The sequence below is a fragment of the Dipodomys ordii genome, unplaced genomic scaffold (genome assembly GCF_000151885.1).
Source record: "Dipodomys ordii isolate 6190 unplaced genomic scaffold, Dord_2.0 Scaffold78, whole genome shotgun sequence".
Lineage (NCBI taxonomy): Eukaryota > Metazoa > Chordata > Mammalia > Rodentia > Heteromyidae > Dipodomys > Dipodomys ordii.
In genome coordinates this window covers 1,329,458-1,351,492 of record NW_012267294.1, presented here as the reverse complement: position 1 = coordinate 1,351,492, position 22,035 = coordinate 1,329,458, and the positions used below count along the sequence as shown (strand labels likewise).

Here is a 22,035-nt window from a genome sequence, read left to right as displayed (position 1 = left end):
AGCTTCTGAGAAATAACTAAAAAGCAAGAAAGGGGCATGGCTCAAGTGGCAGAGCACACTGGTGTCACAAATATAAGGCTCTAAATTCAAACTCATATACCACCCAAACCAAAACTTCCAGAGCTGGGGATATAGCTCAGTAGGAGAGCAATTGCCTAGCATGCCTAAGGCCCTGAGTTTGATTCCCCAGCACTACACACAGGAAGGAAGGAAAGAAGGAAGAAAGGGAGGGAGGGAGGGAGAGAGGGAGGGAGGGACAAGGAGAAGAAAGAAAGAAAATAAAACTTCAACAAAGCAGTTTAATAAGAACTCATATGAAACATTAACACAAATGTTCCTTTTATTCAATAAAGATCTAGAGTAAGTACGGTAGAATACTTCCTATACTTTTTGTATGTCAACATAACTTCTTTCAGAAAAATCTTAGAACTTTACTCAATTGCAGTTTGCAGGGGGAACTGTTCATTTTGCTCCAATTTTCCTTTCTTTACCTATTTCCACTTGCCTTTTGGGAGTATCATCTCCTTTCTACTCAGACATCAGTATGAATCTTCATCTCTCTTCTACTCACAGACACCAGTATGATCTTTTCTTGTCCTATCTAAATATGCTCTCAAAGCAGAAGGTTTTGAACTTTCTGTACTCTTTATACTTTGAAAGTATTAAGAACTCACAACATTTCAAAGGAATTATATCCCCTGTACTTTTCTTAGACCTTATAATACTGAGTTTTCATATATCTCCTGCCCTCATTAATATCTAACCTCTCCTGTTCCTTTCATTTTAATAGATATCAAATATTTAAAAGACAAATTATTAATCTGGGTTGCAGGGAACTCACAAATGTTTTCATGGGATCTTTGATCTTCTATCCTGATATAAGATATTAAATCTTGGGGCTGGGAAGGTGGCTCAGTGGTGGGAGTGCTTGCCTTGCATGCATGAGGCCCTGGGTTAGATTTCTCAGCACCACATAAGCAGAAAAAGCTGGAAGTGGTACTGTGGCTCAAGTGGTAGAGCGTTAGCCTTGAGCTGAAGAGCTGAGGGACAGCACCTATGCCCAGAGTTCAGGACCTATGACCGACGAAAAAAACAAACAAAAAAGATATTAAATCTTGAATTTGAGCCCATGGATGTATGTATATGTTTCAGGAAGTAGGTCTCAATAAGTTCTCAAAGAGGTCAGAAAGTGTGCTGAGGCACACTAAACAAAAGGAATCTAGTTCAAAGTCTAGAACCCAGTAGAGACTAAGGCAACAATTTTGAGGGCTGAAGGGCTTCACCAGGGTCCTAAAAATCTCACCACCATATGTAGCAAGTATCAGTATATCCTTCTTCAGCTTCAGCAAGGACTACAGCCATAACCACTGACATAATTTTCAAGACATGGTGATTACTCTCTTTTCTTCTTTTAACATACCTTTAAAGCTTCTATAACAAGATCCCTGGCTTCAAGCTCTCCTTCAAGAATGCTGAAGAGTGTCAGGAGTTCAGGCTTGCTTAGTTTTTCCAGATTCATCTTCAAAGTCTAAAACAAAAATGGTTAACAATCAATCTCTAGAAGACACAGTTAATGTGTTAACTAAGGAAGAGAAGACCAACAATTACAGTATGAAATGTTATGCTGGATGACAGTGGCTCACGCCTCTAATCCTATCTACTCAGAAAGCTGATATCTGGAGAATCCTGGTTCAAAAAAGTTCACTAGACTCCAGCTCCAAAATAATTAGCAAAGATCAATTTTCTTTCATCATTTTTCTTGAAGGCATATTTATAAGCAATCCAGGTTTTTGAAGTAATTAGTAACTAAGAAATACTAAGAATTACTTTTCACTAAAACATTACTAGCACATAAAAGATTTCCCAGTTTCAAATAGCCTATAGGTAATCCAATTCTAAAACTAAAAACATTTTGGTACCAATTAATTGGAATGAAACTTTAACAAAGATAATAGTTGATGGAATATAGTGGAGATTTTTTTCTTCTACTGTCTTTCAGAGAACTATAACAGAGTATACACACACATACTTTTTTTTTTTTTAATGTTTTGGTCCAAGACTAGGCTTCAAACTCTGTAACTGATACTTTTGCTCATTGGCATGTTCTCTAATAACTGAGCCACACCTCTAACCCTTTCTTATTTCATATAGTAAATTTAACAGGGTGTGTGTGTGTGTGTGTGTGTGTGTGTGTGTGCGCGCCACACCTCTAACCCTTTCTTATTTGTGTGTGTGTGTGTGTGTGTGTGTGTGCCACACCTCTAACCCTTTCTTATTTCATATAGTAAATTTAACAGGGTGTGTGTGTGTGTGTGTGTGTGTGTGTGTGCGCGCGCGCGCGTGCCACACCTCTAACCCTTTCTTATTTGTGTGTGTGTGTGTGTGTGCGCGCCACACCTCTAACCCTTTCTTATTTCATATAGTAAATTTAACAGTGTGTGTGTGTGTGTGTGTGTGTGTGTGTGTGTGTGTGTGTTGCCAGTGTTAGGGCTTGAACTCAGGGTGACGAGGGCATTTTTCCTTAGCTTTTTCACACAAGGGTGTTACTTTATCACTGAGCCACAGCTCTACTTACAGCTTTTTGCTAGTTACTTGAAGAATCTTGATGACTTTCCTGCTGGGCTAGCTTCAAACCTCAGATCCTCAGATCTCAGCTTATTGAGTAGCTAGCATTACAGGCATAAGCCAGGGGCACTTGGCTCAACTATGCTCTTAAATGATTTTCAGTATATTAATTAGCTAGGCTACTACAAACTGAATTGACTTAACTTCACATTTCTATGACAACTGCAGCTCTTGAAATAAGTTAAATGGCAAACTACATGACAAGATTAATTTCTAACAAAATACTCAGCTAGAGAGGCTAGTCTGTTAAATAATCCTTAAAAGATCTTCTGATCAGTCTGTATGGTAGATTGCATTTTGTAAAGGAGAGAAAACACTATTTTCCCTCTCTTGCTTTTTATTATTGTCACTCTCATAGTTTTCTTCAATGTGAATCACAACATGAATGGTTCAGATACCCTCCAGTAATTCTTTACTCTTAATAAATTTGAAGGGGCACACACGTGAGTTACTGATCCTGTCTTTGAAGATGTGTAACAAGGTACACTTCAGTGTGTGATTAATGTGCTCCAGGTACACACTGTACAAATCTCTTACCACACAGTGAAATACTGTCAGTGTAACCTCAGTTCTGTTTACTTTCTAGCTGGTAAATTCTAGCAACTACTGAGTCTCACTTTAGAATTAGGGATATATTCAACAGTGACTTACTTTCTGCAGCCATATTAGGGAAGATGGATTTGGATTTTTTTTTTTTTTTTTGGCCAGTCCTAGGGCTTAAACTCAGGGCTTGGACACTGTCCCCAAGCTTCTCTTGCTTAAGTTAGGGCTTTATCACTTGAGCTATAGTACTACTTCCAGCTTTTTCTGAGTAGTTTATTGGAGACAAGAATCTCACAGGCTTTTCTGCCTGGGCTGGCTTTGAACTGTGACCCCCCTCAAATCTCAGCCTCCTGAGTAGCTAGAAGCATGAACCATCAGCACCCAGCTGGAAATCCAGTGCCATTTCAAGAACTAACTCCTGATTTTCAGTTTTCTCACGTGTTGAGGAGACAATGATATCTAACCTGTACAGATTCTGTGAAGATTGAGTTAATCAATGTAAAGCCCTTACCATCTTGCTGATAACATCTAAAAAATAGTTTAAGAATTTAAAGAAAGGCATCAAAATTGGTAGCAGCCAAAATCAATGATTTTAGAAATAACTTCAGCTGTCCTTGTGTAGTTGAGAACCAACCACACAGGAAGAAAGGAATGTTGTTCTGCAGTGAGGAATGGTATTTAAAGGAATTTAAAAGTCACATTGATTTATTAGACGAATCCCTCCTAAATAGATTGGTGTTTGTACCTTCCTCAGAGTGAGATTACAAGGCTCTTCCTTCCCATACTCATGATGTAAGGAAGAATAATAGGCAAGTATTCCATAATTCTAACTTCACAGAGTAAACCAACTGGCCATATAGGCACCCAGGTAGGAAGGTAGGAGTACAGCTAAAAAAATGACAGTGTTCTACATATTGGGCTCTTTTATTCAATAACTTTCTAGTCAGTAAACATTCTCATTTAGAGATCCACACTTGTGGCTTACAGAAGTAAGTTAATTATGTTTTACGTGGGGTAAAGGAAGCGTAAGGTTTTGGTCTAGCTTTGGTTGACACACCGAACAGCTAGCTATATGGCTTTGAGAAAGAAATTTGCCTATTACTCTGGGATTCTTAGTATAAAGAATAAAACAAGTTAAATAATCTCCAAAGACCTTAGTTTTATCCTAAGCTTCTAAGTAATAAGCATTTGTTAGAGAGTATAATCAAATATAAGGAATAGGGAGTAGCTCAGTGGGGGCTTGCCTACATGAGAAAGCCCTGGATTTGATCCCCAGCAACACACAACACACACAAACACACATACACGAGCTAAATATAGAGAAAGCTAAATATAGAGAGAGAGAGCTAAATCAGATTGTGACTAGATCAAAGACTTTGATCTATTATGATAATACACAGCTTCATAAACGTTGATAAAATCTTCAGAGCCACAGCTCAGACCAGAAAAGAAAAAATTCTGAAACTGTTCTATGTTAATGATATAAAGAAAATATTTACTTGTTATATTTTTATGCGCAAGTCATTTCTGCACATTTCTTATTTTGTTTCTGACATTTAAACAGGGGATTATTTTAGTATACCAGAGTTAGTAAAAAGAAATAGAAAATGAAAGAAACATTCATATCTCTGTTCCACATGCAGGATATGGAAGTTAAGCCCAAACACACATTTTTAATATCTGGAATGTAATCCATAGCAACTCATTTAGATTTGTGTTTAAATTAAGTGAGTATAACACAAATACTCAAGAGAAAAAAAAGGAGCTGAGTACTGGTGGCTCACTGCTATCATCCTAACTACTTAGGAGACTGAGATCTGAGAATCAAGGTTTGAAGCCATCCTGGGTAGTAAAGTCTGTGAGTCTGCTATCTCCAGTTAACCTCAAAAAGGACAGAAGTGAAGCTGTGGCTCAAGTAGTCTAGTGCTAGCCTGGAGCACAAAAGCTCAAGGACAGCCAGACACTGGTGGCTTACACCTAGCCATTCAGAAGGTTGAGATCTAAGGATCGAAGTTTGAAGCTACTCCTGGCAGAAAAGTCCTCATGAGACTCTTATCTCCAATTAACCATTCGAAAACTGTTAGTGGCACTATGGCTCAAATGGTATAGTGCTAGCCTTGAGCACAGAGGCTTAAGGACAGCACCCAGGCCCTGAGTTCAAGTCCCACAACCAATCAAACAGAAAAAAAAAAAAGGTCAAGAATAGTGCCTACACCCTGAGTTCAAGCCCCAGGACAGGCACAAAAAAGGGGTGTGGGAGTTATTGCTATCTACCTCAAAAGCCATATTCTAGTAACTTTATAAATATTAAAATTTAGCAACTCTTTGCTATACATTTGAGTCTAATCTTCAAATACAGGACATTATAATTAACTTTTATCTGATATATAAAGTGAAATGCCATTACAGTTTAGGGTGGCAATGATATTTTTATGGGTAGGGGTGACACTAACCTGATAGCTGAATCACACTTTAATTCTCAAGTATAAACTCTTCAAATCTCTTCAGTCAAAATTTGGGAAAATGGACAGATGTGTTCAAAATGCCATTAACATGGTGAGAAAGTGTTCAATGCTGCAAAAGAAAAACAAATTTAATGTCCATGTGACCACACCATACAACCTGGTAAATCTCATTAATGTCAATTGCTGTAGTGGATAAAGCCTGATAGACAGTGGTTGTTACTGACAAGAAAAAAAGCCAGTTCTTTACGTTGAAGCAAAATAAGTAGTAAAAAATACAAAGCTAGTGCTGGTGGTTCACTCCTGTAATCCTGGCTACTTAGGAGGCCAACATAGATCTGCAGCTTGTGGTTTGAAGCCATCTTAGGAAAAATCCATGAGGCTTATCTCCAATTAACCGGCAAAAAGTTAGAAGTGGAGCTATGGCTCAAGTGCTAGAGTGCTAGCCTTGAGCAAAGAAGCTAACAGGCAGCATCCAGGTTCTGAGTTCAAGCCCAAAAACCGGCACAAACAAACAAGCAAAACAATCTGAAATCTGACCTCTGTTCTGCAACAATAATTAGAAAAGGTAAGGGGTTTTGAACTCAGGGCCTGGAGTTCTTTTGCTCAAGGCTAGTGGGCACTCTACTACTTGAGCCACAGTGCCACTTCCAGATTTCTGGTGGTTAATGGGAGATGAGTCTCACAGACCATAATCCTCAAATTTCAGCTCCAGAGTAGCTAGAATTACAGGCATGTACCACCAACACCTGGCTACAAACTTTTTTTGAGACAGGGTCTTGCTGTGTATCCTGGGGCAACCTCAAGCACCTGATTCTCCTGACTCAGCTTCCCAAGTGATGACATCTTTTTTACGTTACATCATCTAATGTAATTTCGAAGACTAACTTCTGAATGTCACTATAGGACTTTCTTTCCTGAATTGACAAAAAACAAGACAAACAAAAAAAAAACCCTATCTGCTTAAGACACCATGACTTAAGCATACTACCCACAATGCATTCAGACAGAAAAATACCAATTATAATTGTTCAACCTGTCAAATTTGTGTAAGGAAAACTGTTATTTCCTTACTTTTTTTTGCAAATTATTTATTGTGATTAAGTGATTACATAGTTTCACAAATTTCACAGTATTGTGGGATAGTGATGTTTAAAGTCACGAACACATGCTTACTTTCATGGGGCAAATTGTCTATCATGGTCTATAAAGTTTCTGAGTTCTATGAGCTTTGGCAATACAGTTATTTCTTCCACACTGGGTAGTATGTACATTTCTTTCCTTTTGCATAGCATCAGCTGTTCCCTTTTTCCCACTCGTTCCCTCCTTCCCATCACTGCCATGAGTTGCTTAGTTCTTGATAATCACAAATCAACTTGTGACCAATTTTACTTTGTAAGTCTAACTAGGTATCTCCAGCTGCTTCTTCCCCTGGTTAGATCCAAATAGTAAGTATTGAATTATATATAAACCTTTAATGTTTTCCTAGCAGTTAATTAAATTCAAGAAATTTTTTAAAAAGTGGAGCTGGGTAATATAGCTCATGCAAGACCTTGGGTTCAACCTCCAGAAATGGGCAAGAAAAGAGTGAGAATGGTGGTTCATGTCTGTAATACCATTACAAGGAAGCGAAAACAGGAAGATCTGAAATTCCAAGCCAGTCTGTGCTACATAATGAAACCCTGTGTTAGCTGGCAGCTGATGGCTCATGCCTGTAATCCTAGCTACTCAGGAGGCTAAGCTCTGAGATAGTGGTTCAAAGCCAGCAAGGGCAGGAACGTTCATGAGACTCTTATTCTAACAAACTACTCAGAAAAAGCCAGAAATTGTGCTGTGGCTCAAGTGGTAGAGCACTAGCCTTGAGTATAAAGAAGCTCAGGGACAGTGCCCCGGCCCCAAGTTCAAGCCCCAAGACTGGCAAAAGAAAAAGAAAAAGAAGGAAAAAAGGAATGCTGTGTTAAAAAAAAAAAGGAGAAAAAAAACTATCCATCTCTTAATTTAGGAAAGGGTGGGTTTGCATACTTGTTGTATAACATAAAGATAAACCACTGAATGAACTATTCCAGCAATTCCTACATAAGGCAGAATTATGTGGCCCAGAATTCTCAGGAAAAGACTGTTTTTAACCCAAGTCATTATTAGAAATGACTGTAAGATTTTTGGCATGTCGCATGGTAAAGACTCATTCTCCATTTATTTCTAAATGAGATGTTAACTTGTCATTGTCATCATTCATTACATGACTTTGAAAGACAAGTTCATTTTAGCCAGATGTGCAACTCTTTCCATTAGAGTCTCTCTAACATGCAACTTTCTTTAAGAGTTTACAAACAGATATTTCTGTCTGAGGAATTCCATAGTCTATAAATTTAAGATTAAAAAAAAAACTTGTAGACAAGTTGTCTGGATACATTATCATACTCTCTGGTATGGCCAGCTGTAGCTATATTAAGTTTTAAAGTTTTTTAAATTAAAAAATATATATGGGGGCTGGGAAGGTGGCTCAGTGGTAGAGTGCTTGCTTTGCATGCCTGAGGCCCTGGGTTCGATTCCTCAGCACCAGCAGAAAAAGCCGGAAGTGGCGCTGCGGCTCAAATGGTAGAGCACTAACCTTAAGCTGGGGGACAGGGCCTAGGCCCAGAGTTCAGGCCCCACGACCGACAAAACACACACACACACACACATATAAATATGTACAAATAAGAAGTTAGACATATTTCAAAACCTGAGAAAAAACCCATTATGTGAAACATTTTTATGTTAATATATGATTTTAAATGGGCATTGCTCAGCATACCATTTTGTCTACTCATAGGCTACAATCCCACCAAGTTAGGGCCAATGTCCAGGACAACAATCAGAAGAGTTACATGCACATGTGAAAAGAAAAATGTGTGCTCATGGGCAAACATATCCTTCTTAACTGCAGTGCTATTTTTTTCTAGGAAATGCTGCTGTTTTTTAGGCTCTGCTTTAAAAAAAAAGGCAGTACTACTAGGGCTTGAACTACAAGTTCCACTTGCAGCTTTCTGGTGGTCAATTGGAGATAAGAATCTCAATAGATTTTCCTGCCAGGGCTGGCTTTGATCCACAATCCTCATATTTCAGCCTCCTGAGTGGCTAAGATTACATGAAGGAGTTTGTAATCTCAGTGCCTGGCAGGACTCTGGGTCTTTTTATTTTGGCCTTTTTCCCTCTGGAAAATACCCAAGCTCCATTCATTCTAGTTCTAACTATTCTTCCTTTTTAAAGAAGAACTTCTGCTTTGGAATATTTTTTTTTTTTTTGGTCCAGTCATGGGGACTGAACTCTAGGCTTGGGTGCTGTCCCTGAGCTCCTCAGCTCAAGGCTAGCCCTCTACCACTTGAGCCACAGCGCCACTTCCGGCTTTTTTCTTTTTTCTTATGTGGTGCTGAGGAATCGAACCCAGGGCCTCAGGCATGTAAGGCAAGTGCTCTATTACTGAGCCACCTTCCCAGTCCTGGAATGTTGAATTAACTCTATAGGGTAACAGCTATCATTGCCTTTTTACCATGAAACTGGGTGGCAGAAAAAGAAACACCCCAAACAACTTCTAAAGCCATGTAAGCAATAGGGCAGGGCAGGGTGGAGTACAAGTCAACTGTTTGTCTAGTATCTGGGCGTGAGTATAATTTTGTGTGGAACTAAAGGTGAGGGTTCTTTTTTCCCAGGTTGTAGGTGACATAAAACATGAAAGAGAGAAAACATTTTTAGGAGCCTTAGGTGGTTCCTCAAAACTCAAAAAAACTATACAAAAATCAATCCATAGTCTTAAAATTCACTTTACTAGATTATTCTAGCAAAACTGAATTAAAAATCACTATTACAAACTTAGATATCAAACAAGCAATTTATACTTTGGCTACAACTAACTCATAATTCAGGCTATTCAGTAAGTTTTTAGTATTAGTAAACAGAAGCAAAGATGAAAAGCAAATTTGTTCCATTTATGCAAAAATTTTCACATACATATAAGCAAACCCCAAACATGGATCAGTTACTTCTTACAACTCTGACTGTAAAACAACAATTTAGACAATGCTTCTGACAGCTTTCCACTAATACATGGTCTTAAAAACTCAGTGTATGTAGGATAATAAATGAAAAATCACATTTATAAATACTAAATCTAAATATGGATAAAATGCATTATTATTTTTAAAAATGTATCCAACCTGTATCAGAAGATAGAAGTGTTGATACACTCACTACCCTAACTGTCTGAAAAGAGTTAAGATTCCCCATCTCCTGTCATTTCAGTTTTCAGAAGGATTTTTCATGCTTTGGGGATGAAACAGTAACAATACTCTAAAATGGTCCCTTTCTCCTCTCCTGGCATTTTAAGAGTAAGACTAGGGGACTAAACATGATTTTAGGGAATGATTTTTCTCACCAAGAAAACATACCTTAAAACTGAGTGCAGTGGTATGGACTTTTATTTCAACACACAAGAGGACTGAGTGTTCAAGACAAGGGTTACATAGGGAGACCTATTTCAAAAACAAAAAAATAAACTTGTCTACTGTTATTTACAAAAGTCAAAGTAAAAATCAATTTTACTTTACAGAATCCTTTGTTAAGCAATATAAGCTTCATTACTGATATTTTAAATCAAGCTTTTTCTTCGTTAGGAAGGTAAAAGAAAATACTAGACTATTTTTTTTGCTGGTAACCAGTTCAAACTAGGCGGAACACTTGCTCAGCTTACTTGCTCCACTTGAGCCACACCTCTAGCCTAGCTTTTTGTTAGTGAATTTAGAGATGGTGTCGCCAAGGCTTTTCTGTGCAGGCTGGCTTGAAACTATAATCCTCCATATCTCAGTCTCCTCAATAACCAAGAATACAAGTATGAGCCACAGGTGCCCAGCTCAGCTCCCAAATTCTTAGGTTGACATCCTAATTTCTAATACCATTAGGTGACTGAATTTGGAGAAAAACGTCTTTAAGAAGAAATTAGGTTGAAATGAACTCATTACAGTAGGCCCCAGTTCAATATGACTGGAGAACTTTTAACAGGAAATCTGGGTCAGGGTAAAACAATGAGAAGATACAGGGGAAAGTTTTCTATAAGCCAAGGACAAAAGTCTTGGAAAAACTAAAACAAAAACAAAACCACAACCAACCCCATCAACATATTGGTCTTAGATTTCTGTACAAAATTTAAGAAAAGACTGTAAGAAAATACATGTCTGTTATTTAAGCCACCTTTTCTGTTGTATTTAAAATCCACAACTAAGCAAGATAATTTATTTCGCTTACCACTTCATTACCTCTTTTTTTTTGGGGGGGGGAGGGAGATTGAGGGTTGAGGGTTGGTTGTGGGGCTTGAACTCAGTGCCTGAGTACTGTCCCTGAGCAATTTTGCTCGAAGCTGCACTCTACCACTTTAAGCCACAGCTTTACTTCTGGCTTTCTGGAGATAAGAGTCTCACAGACTTTCCTGCCTGGGCTGGCTTTGAACCATGATCCTCAGATTGAGTATCCTCAGATTGAGTAGATAGGATTATAGGTGTAAACCACCAGCACCCAGATTACTTTATTACTTTAAAGAACATTAAAACTAGATCTAAGCCTTGCCTTACCATGAGCACCACAACATCTAATTTCTCAGAATGTCTTGGCTTATCATCTTTTTATAGACAACATTATATAAAGCAGAATGGTTTGGACAGATTTTTAGAGACTGATTTTCAGGATCCTTTGAGGAAGGATACTTTGTGCAATTCTGAAATAGGAACAGTACACTTACGAAGAAATTACAGTGGTGGCAATCAAGATTACAGTGGGAAGCAGGTTTCAAAAGACCAGCTCTGCAGTTATGCTAATGTTCAAGGTTAATATTTATAATACTGTAGTACTTTATTCAAATATGCAATACTTGGTGTCAGTGGTTTATGCAATCCTAGCTACTCAGGAAGCTGCTGAGGGCTGCAGTTCAAAGCCAACCTAGGCAGGAAGCTCTAGAGACTTTATATCCAATTAAGCACCAAAAAAGCTGGAAGTGGAGCAGTGGTTCAAGTGATAGAGTGTGCCAGACTTGAGCTAAAAAGTTCAGGAACAGTACTCAGGACCTGAGTTCAAGTCCCAGGACTTCCTTGCGTGTGTGTGTGTGTGTGTGTGTGTGCGCGCACACACACACACACACACACACACACAAATATACCATATTCTATTTAAAGCAGATTCTAGGATATTAGACTTTCTGGATTTATGCACAATACAAAAGTGAGTAATGAGAGCATTAATCACCACATTTCTATAACATAATTTTCCAAGAAAAAAACAATAATAGTATTAGTAATGGAAAAGAAAAATATTTATTTAACTAAAAATTATTGTATGCCAAGCAGTATTCTAAATATGGCTAATTCTCACAAAAACCACCTTAGGTACTGTCATAATCAACAAATTTGTCATTACTACCATCCTCACTTAAGAGCCAACCAAGCTGAGACACAGGCTAAAAAACTTGATTAAGGTCTCATTACTAGTACATAGTAGAATGGGATTTGAACCCAGGTAAATTGACAACTCCTCCAAAGGTTTCCTCAGTAGCTGCAACTGAAGGCTGATCTCATTTTATCAGCTTTAGGAATAGTGTGACATAACAAGACAGCTAAAATGTGATTGGAAAAGGTAGAAGGGACCTCAGAAATAATCTAATCCAGCATTCACAACTTACAAACCAGTAATGAATATGTAATTACAGAACTTACTCTATATAGGTTCAGTACTCAACATGTTTGTCTTGTTTTTTAAGATTCAGTTTAATCTACTTTCTGAGATACCGTGACAAGTATCAAGTTTTTGTTTTGCTTTATTTTAAGCCTCACCCATCCTCTCTGTGCCCTAGTACACACTTCTTTCTCACATTGTTTTCATTGTATGGTGCCAGCAAAATTTATATGAATATTGAAGAGAAGGAAGTAGTCTTCTCATAAACAAACATTTAAACATCTCTCCCTTCACAAGGACATTAGTACAAAGCTATTAAAAACAGATCTGTCTACCAGGAGATATGTTTCCAAAATTCTCACTGAGAATATGTGTAAGACCAAACACGAATGAGTTGAACTATTAAGAAAAAAAACGAGGGCTGGGAATGTGGCTTAGTAGTAGAGTGGTTGCCAAGCACACATGAAGCCCTGGGTTCAATTCCCCATTATCACATAAACAAAAAAAAAACAGAAGTGGCACTGTGGCTCAAGTGGTAGAATGTTAGCCTTGAGCAAAAGAAGCTCAGAGACAGCATCAGACCCTGAGTTCAAGCCCCAGGACTGGCAAAACAAAATAAGTTTCACATTTCTTAGAAGTAAAAAATTATCTTCTAATACAGCATACTAATAAGTTCAAATTATTTCAACATTTGTTAGTTAGCTTTAAATTATAAAGTGGCTTCAACTGTCCATATTCTATCTATCAAGCCCCTAAAATTTTGTTTTTTGGAAATAAAGCCACAACAAAGAAGGAACAATAACATTTTATTTTCAATAAAATGATTCATGAGCCACAATTCTAGAGGCAGTCTGGATGTAAGAAACCCTTCAAATGCTAATAATGTAGGTTGAAGTCATGGGCTCCACTGGGATACCAAACTAGGAAGAAACTCCACAGTTGAGTATCATGGAAATTAACCATAAAATAGTAAAAGTACCTATCAAAAGCTTCTAACAAATATATAACAGGTAATATATAACAGGTGATGTAGTTTTGCCAATCTGATTAAAAAAAAACTTTAACAATTTGTTATCAGTTGAATGTTACCAACAAACATTGCCATTGTTCTTGATCCAAGATTTTCAGGAACAATAATTTTCCAGAGACACAGTATATTTGACATGGATTTGGGAGTCTGAAAGGTCCAGGTTTCTATCCTAGTTCTACTACTTCATATAGTTCCTGGATCCAAATAATCTCTAAGCTTTAGGTGTGCACCTGTAAAATAGTGGTAACAATAAATACTAAGAGCTTGGATGGTTTAAATGAGTTAGTGACTGACTGTGACTAGTCAGCTATCTCATTTCTGATCCTTGATAAACACCCATTTAATTTCATCTGGAAGTATAATAAAGTTGTCTCTCCACCAAAGGAGCATCACTGTCTATCACAGTGTCTAATTTACGAATAAAAACAAATTTACTCCTTCTGATTTGGCAGGTTCATCTGCTACTGGGAGGAGGAGATGGCCTGGCTAGTTCATGAAAAAATCAGTGTAGGGACGTGTTCAACACATGTCCAAACTAATGATATGTCACATTATTTGGGAAAAGGTAAGCACATCTTCCTCCCCCACCAAAAAAAAAAAAAAAAAAAAAAGCACACTAGCCTTTTGTGCCTTAGGCAATGTAAATGAGAAGCATGTCTTTGCTCCAACTTTTTACAAAATTTAATCGAGTCACAATTTCAACTTGTAAATAACTGAAAGTAGATTCTTCTAAAAATTTTATGGCTTTTATATCAAATTAAATGCACACTGGGTATGTATCCATATTTGTAAGTCAGGAGCAGTTATCACATTGTTTTATCAGTTCATCTTACATATTTCTTTTTCTTTTTGCAGTGTTGGGAATCAAACCCAGGACCTCAGGCATACTAAGCAAGTGCTCTACCACTAAGCTACAGCACTATAGCCCTAACATACCTGTTTTCTTCTTTTTTTGCCGGTCCTGGGGCTTGAACTCAGGGCCTGGGCGCTGTCCATGAGCTGCTTTTGCCCAAGGCCAGTGCTCTACCACTTGAGCCACTGTGCCACTTCCAGCCCTTTTTGTTTATGTGGTGCTAAGGAATTGACACATCTGTTTTCTATGTCACAAAACTCCAAACTACTCTGGACAACTACTCCATCTATTCAACTTGAAAACACTAAGCACCTAGCAGATCTTGGTTCAAAATGATACACCAAAACAGTTTTAGGAGAGTTATGGCTCAGATAACAGTAACTAATTTGACAGAAGAGAAATGAAGCAGAAAGAACAATTAAAAGATATAGATTGGTGTAAGGCAAAATGTGTAAAACAGAATGGTGGCAGTAAGAATGGATAAGACAGATGCAAAACACACTGTACAGAAAGAATTTACTTATAATAATCTAATGACTGAATTCATTCAGGAAGGTTAAGAGGAAAAATAAGACTAGATTAGCTCAAGTTTTGAGACTGGATGACTAGACAGACTGATGATGCCATCCACAGAAACAGATGTTATAGAAAAGGAACTTATTGGGGGAAATGATGACTGTGATGTGAGACATGCTGAATGAGAAGTAATTAAACCCCCAAGAGGAGCAAGTGAGAGACAGCTAGTGAGGTAAGGGCCAAGGGCTTAGAAGTGAATAAGTCTTTGGAGTTGGAGCCTTTTAAAGAAAATCTCAGCCAGCTGCAGTGGCTCATGCCAATAATCCCGGATTAAGAGGAGGCAGAAATTGGAAGGATAATGTTTAGAGGCCAGTCCATGCCAAAAAAAAAAAAAGACCCCAATTTCAAACAACAGCTCAGCAATGGTGACATGCATCTGCCATCTTAATAACATGAAAAGAGTAAATAGGAGGATTCAGCCCAGCCCAAGTGTAAACACAAAACCTTATCTTCAAAATAAGGAAAGAAAAGGCTGGGGGCAGAGCATAGCTCAAGTGGCAGAATTTGTGCCTAGTAAAAACAAGACCTTGAGTTCAACCCCTATCGCCACCACAAAAGAAAAAAGAACTAAAAAACTTCTCTGTGTCTTCAATTTAAGGACTAGAAACAATATGATAAAGCTAGTATAATACACTAGACCAGACCACATTTTGGTCATCAAATATTGTTACTTTTAGCACCTAGTATAACAGAAAAAGGAAATTGGCATAATTAGCTGTAAAGTACAACCTCTCTCAAGTAAGCCAGGGCTTTTCTCTTTTTCCTTCCACTTACCAGTTTTCCTTCATTCTTCTCTTTTGTATCTTTCAATTCCTACCTCTTCTTAAAACAATTTATCCTGCTTTTCTTCTCTGCTCTTCTCTGGCTCTCACCTTTCTATGGTAACAATCCCCCTTCCCAACCAGCACATTTCAACATAGCCTTTTCCCACAGCTCTACAGGCAGAATCTACGCAGATGCTCTTGAGGCTCAGGACCAGGAGTCCTTTCTTGTCTGCAACCCCCATTATCTTGTATTCCCCCATTTATCCTGTCCAGATTCTACTAAGCTTACAAGCACTTATAGGTTCTGGTCTTTAAACTCAGTAACAATTAAGGATAACATTATTTGTGGTTCTAGAAAGGGATTCAGCCAGTAGCAAAGGACACATTGAGAATAGAAGTTTTGGCTTTGAATCTGAAGTACAGTTTAAATATACTTGGCAGGGAGGAACCATATTATTCTCTTCTACAATGCCTGTTTGAAGTTCTGTATTCATTCTATAAACCCCTGTCCTAACCATCCCTCACCTTCACTCTTAACTCCCCTATCCATAATTTCTTCTCATCTCAGCAGGTTGTCCCGGTAATTAATTGCACTTTACTTTTTGACAACAGTCACTTGAACAAAAGTTAAACAAGAAAATCCCCTAAATCACAAAGAAGGTACAACCCTGTAAAGCAATCAAGACTATGTACTGATATTTAGGGTGTCAGCATACAACAGAGAGTGGAATAGCTGGTAATTCAGAAATAGGACATCATCAGCTGGCTCTGTCCTTTGCTTTTCTTTTCCCTCAGGCAAAAAAAAATTCTAGAAATGTAATTTATATAACAAAATTGTTAAACACATATACTCTAACACACACACACACATACACACAACTCCTAAGAATCTTTGACTCAAATGTTTGAAAATCATGAAATAGGCAAGCTTTGTTTCATTTAACTTAGATGCTTTAGTTATATATTGGTAAGTCAAACTATAATCAGACACGACTTCACCTTTAGCTAAAATGCTAAAGTAGTAGCATATTACATCTCTTCTTTCTGCCCCTCCTTATCTTTTTCTCCTCTCCCTCCCCTTCTTTTTCACACACAAATACACAGGCTGACCCAAGCTGGCCTTGAATTCTCAATCGTGCTTCAGTGCTGGGAATACAGCACTTACTAATTTAACACAGCACTAATTTCTTTAACGCATATAGCAAGTGCTAATAACTATGAAAATAATAAATCTATGGGCCGGGAATGTGACTTAGTGGTAGAGTACTTGCCTAGCATACATGAAGCCCTGGCTTGGATTCCTCAGTACCACATACATAGAAAAAGCCAGAAGTGACACTGTGGCTCAAGTGGTAGACTGCTAGCCCTAAGCAAAAGAAGCTCAGGGACAGTGCCCAGGCCCTGAATTCAAGCCCCAGGACTGGAAATAAAAAAAGTAATAATAAATACTATCAAACATTGAGTGTTACGTTACATATATTCAGACACTTTAAGTGTCTGAATATATGCAATCCTTTAAAACAAATGGTCCTCTAAGCTATTTCTACCTTACGGATGAAAACAACAACAATAACAACAAGGTCTAATGAAGTTAGAAAGCTGTGTTCTTGCCCTGCAGGGTGGCAAGGTGAAAAAAGGTAGTAGAGATTTGAAGTCTGTGCTTTAAATAACCACACTCTATATACCTTTGTGATAAATCATTTTCTCACTCAAAAGCTTTGAACTGAAAGTTGGAACTTGGTTTTTAGTTACCAGCTGAAAACATGCAGGAATTAATAGTGGCCTCTACAAACAGGCTGAAAATCCTGGTGGAGGGAGAGTGGAAGGGAGGGAGAAAAGAAAGAGAAAGAAAGAAAAGCTAGCAGTGTGGCTCAAGTGATAGAGCCTGCAGGATTAAGGTCCTGAGTTCAAACCCAGGTAACTGTCTAAATAAATAAGCAAACAACAAAAATAGGGTCATTTCTGGGGGGTCAACTGTTATACACTGGACAAATTTCCTCTCAGAAAAAAGTTTCTGTTTTTAATCTCATGCCACTAAACACCAGTTCAATCTCAACCCTGAGAAACACCATTCTACTTCATTCCCCAAAGTCAAGAACTCAAACTCTGTACAGCAATTTAACTGGTAGCACATTTGTAAATGTGGTTCTGACAAAACACAAATACTGTACATTATAGCAAATCAGTCTTTATCAGTCTGTATGATTACTGTTAGGAGTCCAATTCTGTATGTAGTATTACCTTAAAAGCACAGATTCAGAATTAGGGTTGTGGCTCAGTGTTAAGAGCATTTGCCTGCCTACCAGATAAGTGGACCTGGGTTCAATCTTTAACACAGAAGAAGAACAAAAGAGCAAAGTATAAAAGCAACTAAAAATACATTTAAAAAATTCCAGCCAGGGGCTGGTGGCTCATGTCTATACTGGCTACTCAGAAGGCTGAGATGTGAGAATCATGGATCAAAGCCAGCTCAAGCAGGAAAGTCACCAGACTCTATCTCTAATGAGCAAAAAGACCAGAAGTGGAACTGTGGTTCAAGTGGTAGAATATTAGTCATAAGGAACGGAAAAAAAAAAAAAAAACAACAACTCAGGATAGTGCCCTGGACCTGAGTCTCAGGACTAGCACATACAAATAGTCAAAATCCAAAGTAGATCAGTAGTGTGTAAAAACCAAACACTCAGAAACTAAAACAAAAATCAACAGTTCCTAGTATGGTCTTCTAAATTTACTTTATTCCTATCAGGTCAAACTCTTAGAAATATTAAACCCTAAAATAACTACTATTGATGTTTGTAAGTCTGGTTCAAATTCATGACAGCAAAATGGTATTATCTAAGCAGCAGGTATTTTCTTATAGAAAATTTTAGTTTTTTAGTCACTTAAGATACTTTGGTTTCATAGGCAGGGATTCATGACATCTCAAACTTCATGAGAGATGTTGACTGGATACATAAAAACCCTGTGCATACAATGCTTTTCTTCATCAAACATGACCAGAAACACATTAAGAAAGTTAGAAAAAAACATTTCCAAGATCCAAAAAAAGGTGTATCAAACAGATCCTGCTTACTGTGCCACATAATCAAAGAACATCAGTTGCTTTTGCTTCTCTGTTTATGAGAGCCCTTGCAATCCACCACTACTTTGGTTTCCTTAGTCCTTACCTCAGTTTATTTTTTGTTCTCCGCTCATGTAATAGGATATATCTTTTGGGGATTTCCTGTTCTGCTTTTAGATTTTTCGGCTGTTCCTGGGGGCCCATGTCTTACCCTCATATGGCAATAAACTTTGTGTGCTACAGAGACCAGTTTCTTCTTTGTGCCTCCTCAGTAGAGATCTGGAAACAATCACTGAGTAGTATATATGCGAGTACACAGTGGCTCCAAACCCTGGCCCCTAACTATTCAAAAATAGTTACCTCCAGGAAGTCTATCTTTAGGAAGTATAATCAGGAAGGTAAAAGACAACAGCCACTACAATCACCTCTGTGATCCTAACTCTCTGCATCTCAAAGCTATCAGCTTTGGTTATAAACAGTAATGAGATAAGACTTGAGGTTAAAAGCTAAAGAAACAAAGCTAAAAAAGATGGCAAATTTTAATACTAGGGATAGGTCATTAAATGCTAGCAACAGACCGTTTACTGGGGTTCAATGACTTCAACACTAGGTCAAAAATCAATACTAAGGCTAATTTAACAAAATACTTATGAATACATAACCGAGACTTTTTTTTAAGTCATACACATGAATAGCTAGAGTTTAGCCATGCCTTTATTCAAAGATTTAAAGCTTGTTCTTATTTTCATACTGCAAATCTTCATAGATGACAAGTGGTGTTTAAAATTAATTAATGTTATTTATTCCTATTACCAATATTTATTAGTTTCCCTGGGGGTAACTATAAAGAGGGGCTAGGCTACCGTTCCAACCAAAGGCCACAGGACCAGCTTAATCATAAACCTAGCCAAACGAACCTGAATTTTCTTCCAACAGTTCCTGCCTTTTGTTTCAACCAGCCGCAGTACACCTTCAAGGTTAACTGCCATCTCCTCCAGCAACAGACCATCCCACCCCAAAGGATGAGGTACAGATTCTCAATAGAAGGTTATTTACTTCGCTACACGCGTTCATAGGAAAAACATGCTGTTATTCATTGACTGCCAAGCAAGATGGGCTTCATTTCTATCCACACCAGGCCAACTGCAGGAATCCAACACACCCACCTCACCGCGGAACACGAGGACAGCTTTGCCTAAAGTTCCGAGGAGAAGAAATGGGGTGAAAAGCAGAGGCAAAACGAAAACTCAAACCTAAAAACACAAACAAACGCCCACAGCCTTCCGAACCTGGATTCTCATCAGGAATCGGTAGAAATGAGAAGGTACAAAGGGTGAGAAGAGAGGGGCGGTTGGCGATTTCTCCCTCCTCCGGAGTAGGCAAAGTCCCGAGGTCAGGCAGCTCGGACCCCCGCGCCCCGGAGCCCGGAGGGCCGGGGGGGGGGGTCCGCGGGAGCGAGGCCGGGCATCAAGGCGTGGGGGCGGGGAGGCGGCGGAGGAGGGGCCCGTCTCGCCAGGAGAAGGTGCCGGCTTACGTCGGGTCTGTGGATTTTTGCTTCGCCCCATCCCTCCTTTTACACACTTACACACACCCCAAACACTAACGCTCGTCTTATCGTGTGGAAAAATCTAGCTCTGTCCCAGCCCAGCGAGCAGGGCAGGTGTAGGGAGGGGTGCCTCCCCGGGGTACAAAATGCGGCGGTGGGGAGAACGGGAACCCGTCTGCCCTCCGCCGAGGCCGAGGCGCCGGGGAGCGGGCAGCGGCGGCAGGGGAGCCGCCGCCGAGGAGCTGGGGTCGGGCGGGGGACAATGAACTGCGGCAAGGACCCCGAAGGATGCGGAGCCGACTCCGCGGGGATCACCGTGGGGGAGGAGACGGCCCCGCCCCCTCGGGGACCGGCTCGGCGGCCGCCAGAACGATGGCGGGAGGGTATCGCCGCTCACGCCCCGGCTATTTTTCTCTCGAAACCCCGGTCTTGTAGCCACCGCCAGCGGCTCCTACCTTTCCGTGGTTCTCGGGGATCCGCTCCCAAGCCGCCTCCGCCAACCCGCTCCCCATCCACAGCCTCTCGAGGCCCCGCCCCCTCAGCCGCCGGCGGCAGCATTGACATTCACCAGGGCCAATCATTGACTCGTCTCGGCGGTGCCGGCACCAATCCGTACCGACAGGAGGCGGGGCTTCTCCAATGTCATTCAGGCTCCTCCCGGAGCCTCAGGATCCCTTTTGTTTGGAGAGAGCCAGGCTGGGATTGAGTTTGCGTCACTTCCGGGGGAAGCGCCCTCCTGCGGCCGAGGCTCGAAGGTGGGCTTGCACACTTGACCCAGCCTCTGCAACTTTCCGTCTCCTTGGAGGTTATGGGCCCGGGCGTGTGGTCCGAGGCTTACTGACTTCATAAGCTTAGGGATGGCGGACTTCTGGTGACCTGCCTGACTAGGATTTTTATTTAAAAATGCCAATAAATAGAGTTTGGGTGTCTGCTTTCGACGTAGCTGCCGGGAGCTTGGTAACCTGACTTCCTTGCGCCCCCTTTTTCCTGAATCTGCTTGTAGGTGTGGGGCGGGAAGCAAAGGCGCAAATGGAGCAGCTCCTGGAGACATCCACTGTGCACTTCCTGCGGAGAGGGGGAGGCCTGCCCTGCAGCCCCAGGGGCAGAAACAGAACAGCATCCTGGAGGGCCTAGACCCTGTGAACCTACCCTCCAGGCAGAAATCAAATACTACAATTGCCAGCCACTGGGGGCTCAGCCCTGTAATCCTACCAGCTCTGGAGGCTGGGGGCTGAGGATCACCGTTTGAAGCCAATCCAGGCTGGAAACTGCGAGACTCTTACCTTCAGTTAACCAGCCAAAACTTGGAGATGAGGTATGATTCAAGTGGTAGAGCACCATCCTTGAGTGAAAAAGCGAAGGGAGAGCACCAGGTCCTGAGTTCAAGACCCAGTACACACACACACACACACACACACACACACACACACACACATTTGTAACCTGGACCTCCAGTGGCTATTTAGCTTCTTCGGAGGATCCCAATCTGAGGATCACAGTTCCAAGCTAGGTTGGGCAGGAAAGTCTTATCTCCAATTAAACACCAAAAAAATTAGAAGCGGAGCTATGGTTCAAATGGTAGAGCACTAGCCTTGAGAGAAAAAATAAAAACCTGAGTTCAAGTCTCAGAAGTGGCACATTAAAGAATTTACAAATTTGGGCTGGGAATGTGGCTTAGTGGTAGCATGCTTGCCTCGCACACTTGAAGCTGTGGGTTCAATTCCTCAGTACCCCATATGCAGAAAAAGCCAGAAGTGGGCTCTGTCGCTCAAGTGATAGAGTGCTGTATTGAGCAAAAGAAGCTCAAGGACAGTGTTCAGGCCCTGAGTTCAAGCCCCAGGACTGGCACCCACAAAATAACAAATTTGTCTACATTATG

At 39.9% G+C, this 22,035-nt stretch overlaps 1 protein-coding gene across 1 annotated transcript in view; it reads right to left on the bottom strand.

The window, feature by feature from the left end:
- The window catches only part of Cttnbp2nl (CTTNBP2 N-terminal like), a 50,861-nt gene extending 30,180 nt beyond the window's left edge, over positions 1-20,681 (bottom strand). Inside the window, exons 1-3 of the mRNA XM_013024757.1 lie at positions 20,612-20,681; positions 5,622-5,742; positions 1,421-1,528 (exon numbers count right to left, since the gene is read on the bottom strand). Coding sequence (XP_012880211.1) covers positions 1,421-1,519 — 99 coding nt within the window. The 5' untranslated portion in view covers positions 1,520-1,528; positions 5,622-5,742; positions 20,612-20,681. The remainder of the gene's footprint in view (positions 1-1,420; positions 1,529-5,621; positions 5,743-20,611) is intronic.
- Positions 20,682-22,035: the final 1,354 nt, after the last annotated feature.